The following is a 22,912-nucleotide window of genomic DNA, read 5'->3' as shown; positions in this document are numbered from 1 at the left end:
GTTTGAAGTCTCACATTGCTTATGTTCCCGGGCGGTTAAGTGTATAAATATGTGAGGGCAACCTCACCCTTTGAGCTAGTTTTTCGGGATGAGATCTAAGCATATTTAACATAAATATCCAATTAATCCTATTTTTTATTTAGACAAAGGATGTATTTAATATTTGATCATATAAGTCAAAAATATATATTAATTTATTCAAAAAGAAAAAGGGAAAAGAAAATGATATTAATGTTGTAAAATTAACGAGCATTAATGATCATGAGAGTTTTTTTTTTTTTTTTTACAAAAGGAAATTGATATCATTTTATTATATAAAAAGTTGTTAATACAAGGTGGAATCAAATTAAAAATACGTTGACAAATAGGCTTCACCTCAAAGCCGGAATTTAAGGACAACATACACTTAGGCCCCGTTTGGCCCTATTTATTTTCTACTCTTATACTTCTCCTTAAAAGAAATAGAGAAGTAGAAAGTTTTATTAGACTTATTTCTCCTTAAAAGAATTAGAGAAATAAAGTAAAAAAGTAGAAAATAAGGAGAAGTTTGGTCAAACACAATTTTTTACTTATTTATTATTTTTAAGGAGAAGGAAAAAAGTGGAAAGTAAGTAGGGCCAAACGAGACCTTAATCTTATGAATCTTATGAATAATAGAGCTAAACTCGGACACTATGGAGTTTCCATGACGAAGAGCATCCACTATATTACGTGCATCTGTTTCAAAGATAACCTCATTAAAGCCTCTTTGTTGTAGTTCCTTCATCGCCTCTAATAATGCTAATGTTTCTCTTTCATTTGAACATCTTCCATGGATCCAAGAGCTTCCTCCTAAGACAAATTGACTTCTATAATCTCTAACACACCATCCTGCACTAGTTTTTCTTGCCGCTTCATGTAAACCCACATCAACATTACACTTTAGCTTTCCATGAGGTGGAGCATGCCATAACTAGCGCATCTGATGTGCGTGCTCTTCACCACTGCTATAGACAACTTAGACAACATAAAACCAAAGTCTCATCGCCTTCACATCAAGTTGTTGTCCTTGGTCTTTCTCATGGTTCCAAATCCAATTATTTATATTTTTTCAAAGCACCCATAAAAAAATAAGCAATAGTTTTATCTATTCTATGCCTATAATAAAAAGAATAAAATAAAGAGGACATAAAAAAATAAAATAAAGAGGATATAAAAAATAATTGTTTATCTATTCATAATACCAATAATATCCTTAACTTTTCTTTAGCAGTAAAAATTTGTTATTAACAAACTTACAAAAATACAAGACATGTCTGTTTTTTTAACAGTAACAATCTTTTATTAACTAACTCATGACTTTTTTTATATAAATTTGCATAATAGACACAACGCGCCTGTTTGGCCGCTAATAAAATTAAAATAAAACAAAATTATAGTACCTCTTCATGTACCCAAAAAACAAACTATAATATCTTTAATAAAAAATAAAATTTTTTCAAAAGGAAAAAGTAAAATAAATAAATAAGGAAAATGCTAAACAGTGCCCCCGGTGCACTAGTTAAGGATACAAATATAGAAGTTTTATCTCGTAAATTGTGCATTCAATGTTTTAATGATGTGAAAAGTTATTCTCTCTCATCATTAACTTTATCAGTTGTTTCCTTTTTTAGTATGCTTAACTAGTGTCCCAGGAGCACTATTTAGCATGACCCAATAAATAAATGTAACAAAAAAAAAAAACTACAAGTATCTCCCACTCAATTTGTCACAGAATCTCCCACTCAATTTGTCACATTTTTTTATTAATTAATATTGTTTTTTGGTAAAGTTTTTATTAATTAATTAATTAAAGAAAAAACACTTTAGTAGCGACTCTATCAAAAATAAAATTTCATAAACCCTAATCCCAAAAATCCCTAATCAATTGAATCTCGACGCCATGAACGTCGATCACGATCAACCACCTCACACCACCGCCACCGCCGCCGCAAAGGCACAACAAGCCTTACAAACCCTAACAGCAGGCCCACTCACCTCCTCAGTAGCGAAACTCGCCGCATCTTCACGTTGCATACCTGCCGAAAGAGACTACTTTTTCTACCGCAACTTCAACGAATTCAAGGTTCCAGTCGATGAGATTTCGCGTGAATCGCAGTCGATGTTGGAAGCAATTGGTGTTGCAGCGAATGCAGCGTTTCCGGATGATATAGATGATGGTTACGACTGGCTTGTGAATGTAAACGACGACGTTTTGGAGCGGTTTGATGTGTCGGCAGACGAGTTTCGGAAGGTTCGAGAAGAGGAGGAGAAGAGTGGACGTGTAAATGTGAATGAGGGTATGATGGTTGAAGATGGATTTGAGTTGGTTTGTGGTAAGAAAAAGAAAGGTGGTAGAGGGAAGGTTGTGGTGGAGGATTCGGAGATTCCGGTGGTGGATGGTGTTAAGGTGGCTATGAAGGATAAGAAAACGTTGGGGCCGAAGGCGAAGATTCCGTTTCATATACCAACGATTCGGAGGCCACAGGATGAGTATAGTATAATTGTTAATAATTCAAATTTGCCCTTTGAGCATGTTTGGTTGCAGAGGAGTGATGATGGACAGAAGTTTGTTCATCCATTGGTAAGTTCTTTTACTGGAGAGAAATTTATGAAAGATTTGATCTTTATGAGAATATGAATGGAAGTTTTCATGAAACTTCATATGGTACTATGCTATGATATTAAACTTGATATTTGCATTATTCTTTGTGTTTTTTTATTATGTTATGTTTTAATATTTAGACTTTGGAGTGGTTGGAAGAGTTTATTGACCTAGTTTATAACATTAATACATTATGAGAAAGAGCTTATGAAAATATCTTATGATGTCCTGTTTTTAGCTTAGCTTAACTTCATAAGCTTCGATTATAGCTTGTAGCTTATAGAAACAGATTACACGGAGATTATACCGAGCTGGCCGTGTTTTCTCTTTGATTGTGATGCATAAACTCTTATGTGATATAAGTGATTATTTAATTGATACTTAATGACGCTAAGCTATTTACCCATAACACTGCCTTTCAATTATGAGGAGATAATGCTAGTAGGTTATTAGCATTTAGTTTTTTAGCACCCTCCTGTCCAGAATATCCATGCAAGTTGTATTTATATGTAGAACTTGAAAGTAACTGGGTAGTGTGACATTTTCCTCATAATGTTGATATCCTTTTTTGAGATAGACTAAATCCAAGGATAATGATTTGTTTGTCATTTGAATCTTGACAAGAACAAATCTTGGCTGTCTGATCTTGTTTTATCTTATCTTAGTGATCTTGTTTTATCTTATCTTAGAAATAGACAGTCATGCATTTTTGGCATTTGGTTGAAGTAACTTTTGATTGTCGGACCTTGTCTTACATCACTAGGTTGGGTGGTTTTTATTGTCTTCTTTTCTGTTTGTTCGTATTAATCAATTACTAATTTATTATTCCAGGAAAAGCTCTCTGTTTTGGATTTTGTTGATAAAGATTCCGAGAATGTTGTGCCCCAAAAGCCTCCCTCGTTAGAAAGCACCCCTTTCAAGCTTGTAGAAGAAGTCAAAGATTTGAAGGAGATGGCTGCTAAGCTGCGTTCTGTTAATGAATTTGCGGTAAAATATGATATCTATTTGTGAAATTTTACTCGGTAATTTCGTATATGACAATTTATACAGCTAGATTATTTCATTTGATGTGTAACTGTATTGCTACTTGATAATTTATTGAAATTTCCTTAGTAACTTAATCTTATTCTTAAGTAGCATAAATCCTTGTGCATTTTTAGAAGCTAGGTATATTAACTTCATTATTATATCCTCCTTTCAGATCAGAGAGAAAATTCTAAGAATATTTCAATATTTCTGCATATTGAACTGTTTTTGAGTCTTAACACAAACTCTCAGAAACATGATGTTCTGGATATCAAGTGTAAATTGAGTGAAGGGCTATCCTGCAATTCCCTCCGTTCATGACAATTTATACAACTAGATTCTTTCAGTTGATATGTGTAACTGCATTGCTACATGATAAGTTATTAAAATTTTCTTAGTAACTTAAAATCCTAGTCTTAAGTAGCAAAAATACTTGTGCATTTTTGGTAGCTAGGTATATTAACTTCATTTTATCCTGCTTTCATCAGAGATAGAATTCTAAGAATATTTCATTATTCTTGCATTGCATACTGTATGAAGCGCATTGTTCTTGACACAAACTTGCAGAAATGTGATGTTTTGGATATAAGGTGTAAATTGAATGAAGCGCTGTCCTGCCATTCCAACCAAAAAACCTAAATACTAAACAACTTTAATATTGTTCAAAAACAACTTCAATATCAAAAACTTCAATATAACTTTAGTATATCATGTCTATTTATTTTATTTTTGCATGTTATCTAGAGGATATAGTTTTTCAAGTTTTTATTTTCCTTTGCATGCTGTCTGTTCTTATTGACTGTGGAACTGATATTGTACATTCCCTGCTGTCACTTCCCTTTTCCATCTTTTGTTGCATTCTTCTGAATTTTTTATTTGGTATTTTCTTGAAATATTTAGGTTGATTTGGAACATAATCAATATCGGTCATTCCAAGGTTTGACTTGCCTGATGCAAATCTCAACAAGGACTGAAGATTTCGTTGTCGACACTTTGAAACTTCGCATTCATATTGGGCCCCATCTTAGGGAACTCTTCAAGGACCCTTCCAAGAGAAAGGTCAGTGCTACAAAATTGCTTTTTCTTTTAATGCAACGTATATTCCTTATTCTATTAACTGTTTTTATGTTTAAACAGGTTATGCATGGTGCGGATAAAGATATTGTGTGGCTTCAACGAGACTTTGGCATTTATGTTTGTAATTTGTTTGACACTGGCCAGGTTTGTTTAAAAAACTGACTATTAAATATTGACATTATTTCCCACGTTACTTATGGAAATAAAATTTGTATGATATTATTATTCTTTGTGCATAACAGTTTCTTTGATTGATTGGTGCTGCATATTCATGTAGGATTTTAGCGTCTAGCTTTATATGTATTCAAATTCAAAATAAACTGGTTTCTTCTGTGTCTTGAAAAAATGGTGAAACAAGCTTTTGAAGTTCTTCTTCCTTTGATTTCTTATAAGACTAACCTATTTTAAATGGTTTATTAGGCTTCAAAGGTGTTACAATTGGAGCGAAATAGTTTAGAGTTTCTTCTGCACCATTTTTGCGAGGTTTCAGCAAACAAAGAGTATGTTGTCTTAATTTCAAGTTTAATTTTGCAATTTAGCCTTTGAAAAACTATTTTTTCTTTACCTACATTCCTGAAGGTTTACAAATAAATCCATTACAGATACCAAAATGCTGATTGGCGACTGCGCCCAATTCCTGATGAGATGTTAAGGTATAATTTTTGTTTTTGATTTTGCCAAATAAATCTATTCTTTTAGCACTGTTGAATTTTTAATGTGCCATGGTTTGATTTATTTCTTTCAGTAGATTAGTTCCAATGATGAATGATTTGGCTTCGCTGAACTGCTCATTAGTCTAGAATTCTATAGAATCTGCCAGACGTAGGTTAAATTGTTTTCCATTTCCATTGTAATCAGGTGGCGCTTACCTGCACCCGCAACTAAAAAATTTGGTATATAGTTTAATAACTAATCACATTTTCTGGATCTATACAAAGACATTTCATAATTCGCAGCGTAACTTATGTTCTGTGGTTAGCGTCTCCAACACTCAAGGTGTTCAGATGAGATAGTTTACTTTGACCTGAGTTTACATGAGAGAATACTAATAGAGATATCAGACAGGGTTCATCAGGAAAGTCGGGACTTGTGGCCAAATTACATTAGTGTCTAGGTATTTGTTTCTGGGGATATGACTAAGGAATATTACAATTATGGATATGTAGGGTGTTTATACGTAGAGTAATTAATTAATTTATAGGATGCTATAGTGACTCTAAGAATATAATGTTGTAGCTACAATGGAATGGTTTTGTCTGACCTGCACATGAGGATGCTATAGTGACTCTAAGAATATAGTGTTTGTTTTATATGGGGGATGTGATAGCGGCCCAACTAACTGGAAGATTACAGAAAATTTGTGTCCACTATTGTTAACAGATCATTAGATCCCCTGCCCTCCTCCCCGTTGGATTTTATTGCAATTAGAATGAAAATAGTGTACAAGACTGTTAATAGTTTGAAAATTACGCACTAGGTTATTGCTTGGTTCCTTCACATCAAATTTATTTGTTAGCTGTTTTCTTCGATTCTCACGCTTGTTTTTGAAATTAAGATCGCTAGATAATTGTTTCAGATTTTTTGCTCACCTGTTCTCCAATCCATCTTATCTATCTTTAGTCTTTCCCACCTTAATCTTTTTCGATGTAATCTTCTACCTTCACTCCGCTGTTTTTAGTTGACCTATAACTCATTCAAAGGATAATTTGCAGAATCCAACCTGCAATAAGCAAATTGATATTGTCACTTTCATTGCAGATTTATTTTGTTACCATGAATATTACTGTGTTTTGATTGCCTACCTCCCGTCCCAACCAAAAATATGGTCTTATATTTAGTATTCTGGCATTGGTGAACTAGTTGCTACAACGATACAATCTAATGATCTCAAATGTTGTTGTTGATAGATATGCCAGAGAAGATACACACTATCTGCTGTATATATATGATTCAATGAGGATTAATTTATCTGCCTTGCCAAAGGCGTCTGAAAGTTCTGATGCTCCTCTGGTCGAGGTAACTATTTACTACCCCTGAAATATATACGGTAGATCACTTTATCAGAGTTGATTAGGCTTAGCATCAGCCTTTAATGTCTTTTATAGAGTAAATAAATTTATTCCAACTGGTTTAAATTTGTTACTGTTTGTTCCTTTCTATCTAAGGTCTACCGATTTATGCTTGTTGCCAATTATGCACATTGATACATTTACTAGTAGCAAAGCAGAAAGTAACTTTCCTGTTTATGCTTGTTACTGTTTGTTGCCAATTTTGTGTTTATTCATTTTGGTACAGTGCATGTTTGGGGTATTTTGTTTCAAAGCTGTTAAATCTTCTCTCCCAAAATAAGCTAATCCAAACATGTACCCAGTCCTAGTTTTTAATTTCTTCGAAGTATGCGAGGTTGAGAACTAGAGATTAAACTGGATGAGCATGTGATCTATGGGGTATTTATCACAAACAAAGGGCGGTCCTTTGTTTCCCTTACGGCTGTGTTTGCGAATTGTTGTTCGTTGGTATTTTGAGGGGAGGGTTTTTCTTTTTTAAATTAACACTATAAAATGAAGTGTGATTGAAGTATTATATGATCATTTATCATGTTCTTTCAATTATTTTAAAATGTTAACTATACATAAAAATATAGACTTGTGATAGGACTCGATCTCGATTACGATTAAACATTGATCAATAAAATAAAACAGTAGAATATAGTAGTGAATAGAAATTCTTATTGCTGGAAATAGCTAGAGTTCATGTAGGATCTAGCTCACAATACAAACAGAAGACTAAAATGTAAGGAAATAAGCTGTAAATGATAAATGAGGCACTTCGAGAGGCCTTAGCTCTCCTAGGGTAAAATTCACCACTCAAATCATGCATAAAAAACAATGGCAGGGAAACACTCTCCTATTTAATCAATCAGATCTAGATTTACTTTCTCTTCCCTCGCTGAATAAGGAAACATTCCTATAAGGGAATGATTAGCTGTATCCTTCTGCCCACGTTTCCTTTTATAAAATCTGTCATAACTATCAATACCTCCCCCTTCAAAATTCTCCTTGACCTCAAGGAGGAATCTGGGAAACTCTTTTCTCATCTTGTCAGCTAGTTCCCAAGAGTTCTCAACACCTAGAAGTCCTTTCCGCGTGACTAACACTTCAACCTCCCCACTTGCATTCCTTCTGGTATCTATTGCTTCTTCAGGTTCTGGTTTCAGCTGCCACTCTTCATTCAAACTAGTTGGTAAAGGTTGGAAATGATTATGTTTGCCATAGACCCAATTAAGCAAACCATAGATTGAATAAGATTTTCTCCAACAACTTTCACAATCAACTTTAGCCTTAAACACATTGAATTTCCCGGGGTCCCATGGTATTATCCTCACTGATGAATTTAATATCATAGTTGCAAACATCAAAGCTTTAGAGATAAAATAGCCCCTTTCCATCTCAAGAAATTGAATAAGTGGAACAACAACAACCTTGACATCATACTGTTGCAATACCATCTTCACAACCACCCAAATTGATTTCCTCGCAATTGGAATGTCTGCATTGGCATCATATTCACGCTGCTCTGTCACCATCTCACCTGTGTTACTTTCATTTGCAACTGCGGTCATCATTTTCAGCCTCAACTTTTTGACATCTGATGGCCCACTATACTTGTCAGTAATCAGTATATCCAGTGGCGTCTTTTCTACAAAATCAAGAAGCATGATAAAATCACAGACTGCATCCTTTATTGAGAAAATGGTTAAATGAAAAACAATTGCTGCTGGTGCTATGCCATTTTCTCTGTTCTTGCTGTCCATAGTTGGATTTAAGAGCTTTTTCACCAACATTGGTTGACCCCCAATTTTATCCATGTCTTTAAGACTTGAATTGAACTCAAGCATGTTATCACAGATAAAATATTCATAATCATGTCTACGTTCTGCTATATCAACTAGAACCACATCTAACCCATTATGAGAGGCCTGTTGACATGCTTCCTTTGCCACACCAACAAGATCTTTGGCATGACCTTTCTTTAATACATATGTTTGAAATATAATTGCAAGTGCCCATAATTGTTTAATAGCTCCCGACTGAATTGCATCACAAGTAGATAGTATAACTTTGTTATTGTGTTGTTTGAGCCAACAATCAATCCTAATTAGATTAGAATTCCCCACTCCCATAGATACAACGACAGGTCTGCTTAGCTCCTTGGTAACATTGATATCCTTCAATGTGCCAACATAATGATTTGGAATGAAAATATGAACACCTATTTTCTTCCCTGCATGCCATGCATACTCACATGTAAATGCCCACTTGGCTATTGCATATGTCAACATCTGTAGCACCTCTAATGCCTTGACATCTTTATATTGCCACTGGGAAATGACATATGTAGACATCCTTAACACATCTAACACTTTGACATCTCTAATCACTATTAGTAGTGAACCAAGACCACAAGGAAGGTAAAGTAACCTTTCTTCTGTCCCTTGAATTGGGATATGTGAATTTCCCTTTTTCTGAACCCACAAGTTGTTAGTTTTGAATTGGGCCAACTCTATTATTTTTGCTCCTGCCCAATTGGTGAATATCTCAAAAAGCAAAACCTCATTAACATGGGTCTGGTTCATTAGATTAAAAGATGTACCAAATTCACAGATTCCCCATTTTGCCCCCAGTTTTTCTAAAATTCCTCCCAATATAGAAATTACCTTTTTTGCCCTTCGTCTTTCCAGATTTTTCTCAACTGAAGTGAGATCGATCTGCTCGGTCGATCTAGAGGTCATCTTCGCCGGTGTTGCCTGTGGTGGTGGACTTATCTCTGCTCCTGAATCGGTGGTCAGTGACTGCGATGATGGTGGTAGCTTGGCCAACGACCCATTCCCCTGAACATAATTTTCCGGATCGGGAGGTTTAGGTAGTGGAACTCGTTGTGGAAGGACCATCACTGATTGGTTGGAATCTGACGGGTCTGGCTCTAGTAGCTGTGTGTGCGCTACCGGTGCTTCAATGATTTGGAAGTTTTTGGACACCGGAGGTTTGGGCGGCGCAACTTGCCGTACTAGTGCCGTTGTAGATCGAACGACGTTCAGCGGTGGTGTTCGAGACTGCAAAGCTGGTGTAGGTGCACAATCGTTCTCCTCCGTCGTACATAGCACCCTCATCTTCTCTGTCACAACCTTCACCGCAGTTTCACAAACCTTCAATTCTGTTTCTGGTTGAAACTCTAATTTGTTGAGATGAATTCCTTCTTCAACGTCACAGAAACTCTGATCATTACCACCGTCAGTTTGCTGTGGTTGAGATTGTGAGTCCCACGACCACGTGCTATTATCGGTCCATTCCTCTTCTTCGTCATAGTGGTGATCTCTTTCCCGTGGTCGCCCCCGACGACGGTTACAACGATCCCGTTGTTCTAGGATGAGCTCGCGAATCTGCTCCACCGTGACTGGTGGCGGTCGTGATTGTTGTTCCAAAACCAACTGACGAAGCTGCTCAACTGCAACTTCAGCTTTGCTCATCCTTTGTTCTAACGCATCAACACGTTTCTCTATTTGGTGATTGGATTTTGGATTGTAACCAAGGCTCTGGATACCAATTGATAGGACTCGATCTCGATTACGATTAAACATTGATCAATAAAATAAAACAGTAGAATATAGTAGTGAATAGAAATTCTTATTGCTGGAAATAGCTAGAGTTCATGTAGGATCTAGCTCACAATACAAACAGAAGACTAAAATGTAAGGAAATAAGCTGTAAATGATAAATGAGGCACTTCGAGAGGCCTTAGCTCTCCTAGGGTAAAATTCACCACTCAAATCATGCATAAAAAACAATGGCAGGGAAACACTCTCCTATTTAATCAATCAGATCTAGATTTACTTTCTCTTCCCTCGCTGAATAAGGAAACATTGCTATAAGGGAATGATTAGCTGTATCCTTCTGCCCACGTTTCCTTTTATAAAATCTGTCATAACTATCAACTTGGCTCTCCAAAACCCTCCAAAAACTATTTCGCAAACAAAGCCTAAGACCATTTGTCAGGATTGTCTGAACTACGTGTGTTGCAATTATGCTGTTGTTGGTTAGACCTGTCTGACCTTTTCTTGCTCTACATATTATTTTTTACAATACAACATGACCAAATAGCTGTGGTTTAATGACCTATTTTTACTCTATTAACTGAAATTTCCTCTCACCAACAGGTCTACAAGCGCAGTTATGATGTTTGCATGCAGTTATATGAAAAAGAACTTCTGACAGAAAACTCCTACCTTCATATATATGGGTATGTCTCCTTTTCAACTGTAATTGTTTTACTAATTTAGCATTATATATAAATAAAAAATTTCCAAGCTTTTATGGCTTGGGACCTGGGAGTGTGCTCCTCCTTAAGGTCTCAGGTTCGATTCCCGCTGGTGCCAATTTGGGTGGATTGATTTAGCTTCTTCAAAAAAAATTGTCTCTTTTATGTAAAGAGAGAGGGTGTGTTTTTAGTTACACTTTGCATATAATGTGTGCTAAGAAATGTTAAGCAAAACTGAATAACTATTTTTGTGTAGGCTGCAAGGTGCTGGTTTTAATGCTCAACAGCTTGCCATCGTTTCAGTAAGTTTCTGTTTAATATCTTAATTTTAGCACCGATCTTGAATTACTTACAAGGGAACAAAGGGTTTCTGATTTGTACTTTGTCCACACCAATTTTATGGCGCCTATTATGGAAAATGGTTCACACTATACAATTCTATGTGATACATGTTTGTACATGGATATTTGAATTATTTTGGTCAACTCTGTGATAACAGTCTTGAATTCTGAATTTAGTTTACGAATGAAATTAATATACATGATATCCTTGTGAAAATCTCAATATCGCATAATTCTGATCACTACCTCCCAATCTTCTACGTCATGAATTTTTGTAAATGAATCTCTTCTGGTAAATTCTCTCTTTTTTTTTTTTTTTGAACAAGCTTCTGGTAAACTCTCTTTATCTTATAAGAGGCATATTCTGCTCCTAAATCAGTTGTAGTTATTGCTTCTATTTTCACCTCCTTCATTACTGTGATTATCACCCTTGCTCCAGTTACTTCAATAATAGTGCTGCAGCTTCCTATTACATTGCTATCTATCATCTGATCGCCATCTTGTGTTTTTAGAATGGTTATCTTGCTTAATTAGCATACTGGTTTCTATCATGAAACAATTTGGGTTGGCTTTACAGATATGCTTGCCCTATATGCCATCAGATTTTTTTAGAAGTTTTTTTACATTATTCCAAAAATATCCAAAGAACCAAATAACGAAAGCCCAACCAAATTTCTAAAACTAAAAGAATATGGTTGTATTGTTTATTGCACTCACTTTGGATTTCTTCTCAATTCTGAACTTCTACCATAGCTCACACACTATTCAATTGGTTTGCAGGGCCTGTGTGAATGGCGGGACATTGTTGCTCGTTCAGAGGATGAGAGTACTGGATATGTATTGCCAAATAAATCTGTTCTTGAAATTGGTAATTGAAACTTCTACAAACTTGTGTCATCATTTTTTTTAAAAATGTTTCTTTTTAGCTGAATGAGACATGTCAACTTACTTTGTTCTACTAATTTAAAAGCTAAGCATATGCCTGTTACTACAAACAAGCTACGGCGATTGGTGAAGTCAAAGCACCCATATCTTGAACACAATCTTGATTCTGTTGTTAACGTCATCAGGCATTCAATTCAGAATGCTGCTGCTTTTGAAGTAGTTGCTCAACAATTGAAAGAAGGACAAGCCAGCACTGTAAGTAGTATTTTCTACAACCTTCATTTTGGAATGATTGAGCAGGAGTTAATTTCTGTATTGGGCTTCACTTCCACGCATTTATATAGTTCAGCATCAATAATCTTCGTATGATTATAAATTGATTATCATGAAGAAATTCACATGTTATTGACGTACGAGTTAATAGTTTCTTATTTGCGTAAGTTTGACAATTATTTTTATTCAATATCTATCCAATTTGTTTGCAATTTCTGAGATTTCTAGTTGGACAATTGATCCTATAATGGAACTTAAAATCTGTCAAGCATATAGTTGGGCATCTGAGTTAGAACTTTGTTTGGAGGGCAAAAAGAGCCTCCAGAAACTGACTTTTTACATTACAGATAACAAATGTATAATACAATTATAATAGTGAAACAATGTAGTTGATCAACAAGTCTCGTATACTCATGTCTATGTACCTGAGTATGATAACGGGCTCCACTTTATCATCTATATGCACAGGTCTACTATGAATGACCCATTCCCAAATGTTAGGCTAAAAGTGATAATCACACTAGGTTGAGTATTCTAATTAACCAAGGGCTCGTTTGGATTAGCTTATTTTTGAGCTTATGCAAACAGCTTATGCAATTTTTATGTATTATTATAAGTTTGTCAAGGTAGTTTATGATAAAATAACTTATAAAAATACAATTTTCACTAGTGTGAACTTATAAAATAGCATAAAACATAATTTATATTGCATAAGCTGTTTGCATAAGCTCAAAAATATGCTAATCCAAACGGGACCTAATTGTATGATCATTTAAATTTTCTATGATTGGTTTTATTGGAACTAATGCTTAACCGCTGAGTTCTCAAACAGCTTTGTGGGTTGATGTTTTAACTTCATTGGTTTTAATTTCTTATCTTTGTTTGTTGATTAATTTATATGACAATCACTATACAGGCATCGGACGCAGTACCTGTTACCGATCAAACTGAAGAACCTGTACTCCAAACACAGAACCCAAAGGTTGGACTTGCAATTAAAGCATAATTTGGAATTGAAATTGCCGCCATCATATAATATTTCGGAAGTCTCATTTTTCCTTTTGATCATAAATAAACAGGAATCTTTTCAGCATCAAGATACCGAAATAAAAATAAAGTTGAAGCCCAATAATGTCACATCTGAGATCCCCAGGGAAAGTCTCACTATTTCAGAGCAGACAAGGGATGCAAATGTTGGTGCACTCTCTACACTGAAGGTAGCAAATTTTTTACTTGTTTCAATGTTAAATCTCCTAGTGAGCAACATCAATCTAATATTTACTATTTTGTTTCATAGGGAAATGGAGCGACTGTTCAGGTTCTTAAAAAGCCTGGTGGTGCTTTTGGGGCACTTCTAGGGAACACTTCAAAGAGGAAGCTTGGTCTTGATAAAAAGGTGCGGTTTTTTCCCCTTCAGAAACACCGCTTTCTCTATGTAGCTGTCATTTGCTTTTAGCCATTTGTGCATTCAACCTTATTGATGTTCTCTATTTCTACACTGTTTTTTGGATATTCTTAGGGAAAAGAAGAGATCAAGCTAGAGAAAATTAGATCTTCAGTCACTCTTCCTTTCCATTCATTTTCGGGTAGCAGTGACAAGGCAAAAACTGTAGTAGCAACTCCTAGTGTAGCATCAGAACAACAGAAACCTGTTTCTGATCTTTCCACCTCCCCTCTAGATGAGATTATAATGCTGGAGACCGATACAGGTGCAGAGGAGGATAGGGAGAAAAATTCTAGTGCCTCCACTTCAGATGAGGATGAGCCAACGTCTCTCTCGGAACTGTCGTCAAACTTTCAAAAGTGCTTTCAGTCTAACAAAAAAAATAACAAAACCGGAAAACCAAAGAAAACTGAACAAGCTAGTGGCTTATTGCAGCTGACGCCATTTGATTATGAAGCAGCAATGAACCATGTTAAGTTTGGAGAAAAAAAGAAGGATCCATCCTCCCAAAATTGTGATGGTCGCGCTGAGAAAAAAGACTCGGGTGGGAAGAAGCGTCCAACAATCGGAGAGGGACAACCAAGTGATTTGACTAAACAATTTCAACAAGGTAGAAGGCGTGCAGCATTTCCTGCTTCTGGGAATCGCAGTGCAACGTTCCGCTGAGACAATTGAAAAGCCACAAATGTTGCACTTAGCATAACCTTTATTCTCTAGTATAGTTGCTTATATGAAGGATGAAAAAAAATTCCGAAACCAACAAATCTATAAGTCACATCTATAAGCAATTTGTTTGTAACTTGTTTGTAATGTAGCAGTTTAGAAAATCCAAATTTGAGGTTCATTTTTTATTATATTTAACTTTACAAACTAATTTTGACTCACATGAGTTGCTCTCGCCCTCTTTTTTTTTTTATTGATAAATGAGTTGCTCTTTTTTTTTTTTTTTTTTTTTTTTTTTTTTTTTTTTATACAAAAGAGGGCGAAAGGTTCAAACAAGAATTAAAGAACTAAATGGACATTTCTTGACATGCAAGCTCCGTAATTATCATAAAAAATCAACTTATAGAGTTGATTAGGCGGAGTCTTCATGGTAGTACAATCAAAAGAATCTATAGACAAATTAAAGTTAGCTAGCTAATCAGTACATTGGTTGCACTCCCTCCAAGCATGATAAAATTAGACATGCCAATCCAAAGCCAAAAGGTTGTGACTACAACGCACCAAAGTAGGGATCGTCCCAATAGACTTGTAGTTATCTGTAACCATATTAATTAGAATTTTTGAGTCACTTTTCATAATGATGTGGGAGGTGGGTTTATTTAGCAATTTAATATTTTAGCCAGTTTATTATTATTTTTCGCTTTGTTAATTTCGGCCCATTAGGGTTTTGTCTTTTCCCTATTTAAGCTAAACAGTTGCAGATTGACAGGAAGTTTTTTTCATTCAATAAAAATATTCGAGTTTCTTCTCAACCTTCGGTGAACTCTGAAATCCTATTTTGACAAGTTTGTGCTGGCGGCTTGTCATTATCATTTAGGTTTTTAGCGTTTTGCTAACCTAGTGCTTCCGTTTTGCGTCACATAATGAGTTGCGGAATACGCTCTCTCCAAACCATCTCCATCTCTTGGTACATGCCCCACATTTCAGCATGAAGGGACCATTAATGACGTAACAGAAAAGTAACAGAAAAGTAATGTTTGATATTATAAAAGTCATGGTTTGAGTATTACATTCTTCATCAAAATAATACTAATGTAATTAATTAGTAAAACTCTTTTATACAAAATAAATCCTCTTTATAAATATACATTTTTCCAATAAATACAATAAGTCATTAAAGACACTATATACTAAATACAACCATTTTCCCGTGTCACAATCAGAGCGGAGCTTCACCGATGACTCGACATCGATAAACACGTAACCTGTGGATTTGGACCCCCAAAGGTCTAGCACATAATACATAAAAGAGAGTTAGATAACATACTCAAAATATACAAGTGTAAATAAAACTATACTTAAGCACTTCATCACAATTCATGCATATTCTAACTCATGCATACACTTCGTTAATCTTGTTTAATTGGGAGTTACAACATAATTGTACTCACACTTCATTTATAAGCATACATCATCAATCTCATTTAATTATAAGCTACAAGAAGTTATAATCAAATATCAATCATAATCCACAAACATCAAACATTGCCAATTATGTGTCACATAGTAATTATCACAAAATGTATACATATCCTAATGCAATCTAATGCTTCAACTTCATGTCATGTCATCCTAAACATATCTAATGCATGTGGTATCATCTTCTTTATTAGAGTATCTCACCTCTAACATCCTTCTTTATCGGATAAATATAATTCGATATCATTCTTTATTGGAATATCAAATATCACATATAATTCATGAATGCATGTATGTATTTCATATTTTTTTTTTGGTATTAGCATGTATGTATTTCATGAATTCACTCACAATCAATAGCATTAAGCTCTTCATTTATAATGTGGAACACTATCCAACATTTCGTCTTTATTAAGATAACACTATACCTTAATATCTTTCTTTATTAGAATAATATAATTCTAATATATTTCTTTAGGGTTCTGCTAACATGTGCCCTAAAGGCACATTTTAAGGTGCATTTAATTAACTAATATCCCATTTAATTTACTTCAAAAATAGCAATAATCAATTTTATTTATCAAAAGACATGGTTCACTATATTTATTACCCTTTTAAGAAAATTGCATAGACAAATGGTGTGTTTGATTTGTTAAAGGGTAAGTACTTGACAGAACAACACAACACATGACAGAACAGCACAAAAGAAACTTTTGGGATATTGAACATTTTTTTGTCTTATACGATATTTTGTTAATAAAATGGTATTTTGGCATTTTAGACAACTTGTACTTGCCTAATTACAAAAAAAAAAAAAAAATTTACTTGCCAAATACTTGATGTGTGATCACGCGCTTGGTCAAATTTTTTTGCTACAAAACTTTTCTTTTTAAGTGAAAACAAATTATAGTAAGTATTATAAAATTCTAAAATATATTAGCAATTCAAAAGCTAAAATAGTACTAACAATCGTTACCATTACAACATAATACTATAATACTCGATTTTGTTCACCGAAAAAAAAAAACAAAAAACACAAGTTAGCATAAATCAAGTATTACCTGGAGTACTATAAGCCCGATTGTTAACAAACCAAGAAAAAATTGGATGCATATAATTATGGTCGTATTACCATGCGCGTGATCATAAATCAAATTTGGCAGCATATCATATTTTGCATTTTCAATTCTTTTAAATAGGTAATAAATATAGTGGACTATATCTTTTAATTAATAAAGTTGATTATTGCTATTTTTGAAATAAATTAAGTGGGATATTAGTTCATTAAATGCACCTTAAAATGTGCCCTTGGAGCATATGTTAGCATTTGCCATTTCTTTATTAGGAGTATTAAATTCCTAATATTCTTCTTTATTAAGTTGATTCACATTTTAATATACTTTTTTGATATTTAAACAAACATTATCAAAAATCATCAACACATCATTATCACATATAATGCATTTACTCACATTTCAACACAATGCTAATAATATAAGAAAATTATATTAAACATGCATTATCTCACAAAACAAACTCCGGAATAGGAATCCACGCAAAAAACTGAGTAAAATAGGTCCCCGGGGCAAAAATTGTCAAAAGTCAACGAAGGTTGACTGCAAACCTGAAAGCTGCGCATGATGCGCCCAAAACTGGCGCATGGAGCGCTAGCGGCAGGGGAAAACAAGGTTTCTACGCATGGTGCGCCGGACCCCTGCGCGTGGTGCTCCAAAAGCAGATCTGGACCTAGAAACGCGATTTTGAACGTAAAAGCACTTATTTTGACCCCAAAATCACTTTGTTACTTCCAGAACATATACCAAGCATATACTACGTCTATATATGTTCAGAAACACTTATAAGCAACTTATTAACATCAATAATCACTTATTCATACAACATGGTAAGAGCATAATAAACATGTTATGAAAATTAGATTTCACTTTTGTTTAGAAAAGATCCCTCAATCCAAAACGAAAATGGAGTGGAGAAAGTCGGTACGGAGAAATCGACATTCTCCCCTTTCTCGAGTCACCCACGAATATAGAATCTACTCTCTTTTCTGGATTTGACGAAAACTCAATGATTTGCTCTTGAAATTGATGACTTATCGTCACACTCTTATATCCATGCTTATTTGAGGGACATTAGACTCTTTTTAGAGGTTTTTTAGTGAATAAACAAGAGAAATCAGCTCAGAAGTAAGATTACTTGGATTACAAGAAAAGCAGGGAATTATGCAGTAAAAGATATATTTATACTACGCTGGGGGCGTGGAGCATCACGCGCAGTGTAATGACCTTAACAGAGAAAGATTTTCCCCTGCTTCTATTACGCGCGGCGTGGGGACCTGTCCACGCGCGACGTAATACCGTGAAAGAAAATGAATTTACCACTGACTTAATCACGCGCGGTGTGAAGGTAGAAATGAACTACGCCGGGGGCGTAAAGACAACGACGCGCGGCATAATAACGTTTGCTGAAGATCAGTTCTCCTCTACCTTGATCACACGCGGCGTGAGGCAGTTTCACGCGTGGCGTAGTGGAAAAGGAGCAACCACGCACGGCATGATAGATCTGACGCGCGGCGTGGTTGCGATCTGTATATATTGAAATCTCATTTTCTGGAAAAGGGTTCGAATTTTGGAAGTTCATACTTGATTCTGAGAGTTATTGTGCATCAATTGGAGTCAGATCCTGCATTTCAGTGGCTAGATTCAAGAAGTTCAACATCATGGGAGCCATTCTTATGGAGTTGGAGCTTGGATTTGTGCACTTCACCATGAGGAGCTAAACCCCTCATTGAGATTGGATCTAGAGATGAACTAAACTATGTAATTGCTTGTAATCTATCTTAATTGTACTGAATCTCTCTGTAACAGTGTTATTCCATGAATATCAATGCTTAATGCTTTTCAATTTCTGATCAACTTTGCAATGATTTTAGATTCTGATTATGTATGAGAATATGAGTTAGAATCCGACATGAATTCATGGAGCACTTGAGTGTTTCCGGTCGAGAGATTGAAACATAGAGTGTAACACACGATCAACGCGTTTTCAAATACTCCGTTACCGGTAGCTTCCATCCAAGAGATTGGAGAAGTATCGGTAAAGGATATGGTGGATTTATCAAGAGATTGAGATTCACCATATTGTTGATCTAGTTGTGACACTTGAGTGGTTCAATACGATATGATTGATTGCATGCGATTGCTATAGTTTAGGGAGTTTCGATGATCCAACCTCACTCGTTTATCATTTGATTTCCAAACATTTTCTTACAAACCAATTACTCAAACAAACCCCCAAAAATGTGTTTTAATTTTAGTATGTTCATAGACACAATCACCTTGATTGAGCAACGCAATCCCTGAGGATCGATATCTTTTTATTACTCAATTGACGAAGTTTGTACACTTGCAAAGAGTCAATCAGAAATCTATACCCAAACTTTGCCCTAGCTCTCCTCTTATCTTCCTTCTCTCTAACTCTCCAAAGAAACAAAGAAAATTAATGTTTTCTCTCTCTAAAGGGCTTAAGTAGTGTCCCCCATGTGTGTCCAAGGCCCATTGGGCCTCAAGCCCAATTGCTCGGTCCAACTCGCGTTAAAACTCATAAACCCGCGTGTTAACTTAAGCTCTCGATAAATAACTATTCGCCACTAAATTAGTTAAAAGTCATCACAACAATGAATTAAACACTTAAATAACGAATAATAAAATCGGGTCGTTACACCAATCTTCTTAATGTCGTCTTTAATCCATCTCCCATCAGAGTCGTGGAAAATAGGATTGTTTGGTTGTTTAAAATCATCTTAAAAAATAGCTTTGTTTCTCCATGTCCACAATAACCAACAAGTGGTCATGAATGTTATCTTCTAGCATGCAACAGATCAGATACCAAGCTTGTTGATGTTATTGAAAATCTAGTTCCTTCAATCGGATACTTCTCATACCATCTTATCTTATTTTAATAATTTTATCATATTATTCAGTCCATCTACTGAATTGTGTATGTTATTTCCCTTGTAAATCAATTGAGTTTTGAACACATCAAAACAAATTTCCCTACCTTAGTTTTAGTTGTAATTTGGACACATTTTGGTTTTTGAATTTCTCTGATCCTGGACAATTTTCTAAACACAGATGTGTCATAACTCTTAGTTCCATGAAAAAAAACTCAATTTTTTTACCCCAAATTATAAGAGAAAAAAACCAAAATTTCTCTTTTCCAAGAATTACTTCACTTATTATCATAAAATTAAATGCAAAATTGAATTTAATTTTTTCTCTCTCCACTTTTATCAATAAGCAATAGCCAATGAAAATTATTAATACATTTTTTCATGAAACTTATTTCAAGAAAAATACAAAAACACATACTCCAAATTATTATGTTTTGGTTTTTCTTAATAAATATGATTTTTGTTTTTCCCCTTATAATTTGGGACGGAGGGAGTACTCTTAAATGTATCTTATCAATAATATATATTAGATACATTATTTTTTCAATAAATCTCAAAAATATTTTTTTTTCTTCAATATATCATATATATGTCCACTAAAGTTGTTACATACTCTTATAATAAACAACCAAGTTTAATTTCAAGAGTTTTAACGAATTTGAACTCTAAATCCTCTAATTAAGTTGAAAGATATACAAAGCATATCATGGGAGGCCATTACAAGAAATCTAGATATTTGTACTATTTATGCTTAAAGATTATTCCGGAAGCACTCGTTAACATTTTCTCATGATATTAACATTTTTAATTTAGTAGATGATCTTGGCTCTGTTTGGTAAAAATAAGCTATAAGCTAGCTGATAGCTGAAAAGCTAGCTTATAGCTGATAGCTGATAGCTTATAGCTGAAAAGCTAGTAGAATAAAATTAAAGTGTTTGACAAATTTAGCTGTTGTAAGTACAAAATGACATAAAAATACATGGTTAGTGGGTAGTTTTTTTTTTTGTAAGTGTTATTGGGTAGTTATTATAATTTTTAAAAAATAAATAAATAAAATTAATGAGGGTAAATATGGAATAAAATGAAAAAGCTATAAGCTATAAGCTCATACGCTACTTGAAATAGCATCTCAAAAAACGCTATAAGCTAGTTAGAGAAGCTCGTTACCAAACACTTCACATTTTTTTCAAACAAGCTTATAAGCTAGCTCAATAAGCTATAAGCTAGCTTATTGCACTTACCGAACAGTGCAATTAATTGTCAAAAAAATCGAATAAACTACTTTTTTCAGAACACAAATTACTTTGAGACATTCCAAATTGGAAAAAAGCAAGATAAGCTTTGTTGTGTTGGTTGCTACTATGATTCCAGGTGCTTTGACATGGCATGTTTATCCGTAATTTTAATTTGTGAAAGTGACTACTATTTTTTTTTTTTACAAAGAAAGATACTAGTACTATTTAAATATATACAGTGATAGTTTTACGTCCATGGCCATCTATACAATTAAGAGGAGAGCTAGCAACACACTCTTTAACAAACACATTCTAACACATTTTTTTCTATTGGTTAAAATTTAGGAAAATTCTAGCGTGAAGTCACCAAAATGGCTTCATTGATGAAGTCAGATCTAGTGTTACAAATACAACTTTACTCCCATTTTATAGATGTGTGACATGTGCCAAACTTAAATCCAATGGTTGGTAATTAAAAGGTTTTTTTTTTTTTTACAGTAACTAGTATGACACCCGTGCGTCCGCACGGGAGTCGCGGCGTTGCCGCTCCTCATTTGGTAAGATGAAATTTATTGGAAAGTTGATTAAAATATAAAAAAATAGAAGGGATATAATATTTGGTAAAAAAATAGAAAAAGAACAATGGTAAAATCATTACCAAAAAACTTTAGGTCTCCATATTAATATAGGAATATAAATAAGGATAATGTAAAAATTATGAAAAAAATAGGCTATCTTATTAATATATTAGTAAAAACATAGGTCTTGGAAAAATCACCAAAAAACTTATGTCAATGTATTAATATATGAGTATAAATATAGTCACTAAAAATTATTAAAAAATAGGCAATCATATGTGAAAATATAGGTCTCACAATAATCATAAAAATAATTAGGTCATCGTATTAAATATGAGTATAACCTGTAAAATTGTAAAAAGAAAATAAAAATAGACAACTTAATTTTTATTTTATTTTTGTTACAAACAACTTAATTAATATATAATTAAAAGTATAAGTCCCGTAGAAACCACGCAAACAAAAAAGTTTCCATATAAATATATGAGTATAAATATAGGTCCCGCAAATATTATAAAAGATGGGCAAGCTTATTAATATGAGTAAAACACATAGGTCCCCGTGTACCAAAAAAAACACATAGGTCCCCAAAAATCACACAAAAGATTAGGTTCTCGTATTAATATATGATTATAAATATAGCTCTAAAAAAATAGTAAAAAATTGAAAACAAAAATTTATTTGAAAAAGTGCAAAAAAATAGGAATTTATTCTTGGATTAAGATGAGGGTATAATAGGAAGATAATGTGCAAAAATCCACTTTATTAATTAAGTGTTATCATTCTAACTGAACACTTATAAAAAAATGGAAGGAGTAAAATATTAAGATGGAATTAACCACCTCAAGAAATTTTTTAAAATATTGAAATTATTTACTAACTTTCAAATATGACACAAAATATTCATGAAAGTGATGATGTGTCAAATTATTAAGTAGGGGTAACATGAGATTTTCACATGTATCTTATTTTCTTAGGTCCTTGTAATAAATATATATATATGAGT

The 22,912-nt window shown here is 34.0% G+C and overlaps 1 protein-coding gene across 2 annotated transcripts; it reads left to right on the top strand.

The window, feature by feature from the left end:
- Window positions 1-1,758: 1,758 nt before the first annotated feature.
- LOC123887540 (protein RRP6-like 2) lies at window positions 1,759-14,868 on the top strand. 2 transcript variants are annotated; one of them, XM_045936872.1, is made up of 15 exons: window positions 1,759-2,602; window positions 3,455-3,610; window positions 4,550-4,708; window positions 4,787-4,870; window positions 5,147-5,226; window positions 5,329-5,379; window positions 6,634-6,742; window positions 10,941-11,023; window positions 11,298-11,343; window positions 12,163-12,250; window positions 12,353-12,522; window positions 13,457-13,522; window positions 13,620-13,757; window positions 13,838-13,936; window positions 14,060-14,868. In XM_045936872.1, the coding sequence occupies exons 1-15, from the start codon at window positions 1,922-1,924 to the stop codon at window positions 14,648-14,650; spliced, it is 2,601 nt and encodes an 866-aa protein (XP_045792828.1). In that variant the 5' UTR covers window positions 1,759-1,921; the 3' UTR covers window positions 14,651-14,868. The 2 variants fall into 2 exon arrangements, with proteins under 2 accessions (XP_045792828.1, XP_045792827.1); XM_045936871.1 differs by having other exon boundaries at window positions 1,846-2,602; window positions 4,550-4,870.
- Window positions 14,869-22,912: the final 8,044 nt, after the last annotated feature.

Source organism: Trifolium pratense, linkage group LG5, assembly GCF_020283565.1.
Source record: "Trifolium pratense cultivar HEN17-A07 linkage group LG5, ARS_RC_1.1, whole genome shotgun sequence".
Lineage (NCBI taxonomy): Eukaryota > Viridiplantae > Streptophyta > Magnoliopsida > Fabales > Fabaceae > Trifolium > Trifolium pratense.
Note: the sequence above shows the minus strand (reverse complement) of the source record. Positions and strands in the feature narration are given on the sequence as shown.

Excerpts from the sequence above, each read along its gene's own strand:
- LOC123887540 (XM_045936871.1), top strand. The coding sequence starts at position 1,922 with ATGAACGTCGATCACGATCAACCACCTCACACCACCGCCACCGCCGCC. Across the intron at positions 3,611-4,549 it reads GTTCTGTTAATGAATTTGCG|GTTGATTTGGAACATAATCA; the intron begins GTAAAATATGAT and ends TGAAATATTTAG. Across the intron at positions 6,743-10,940 it reads CTGATGCTCCTCTGGTCGAG|GTCTACAAGCGCAGTTATGA; the intron begins GTAACTATTTAC and ends TCTCACCAACAG.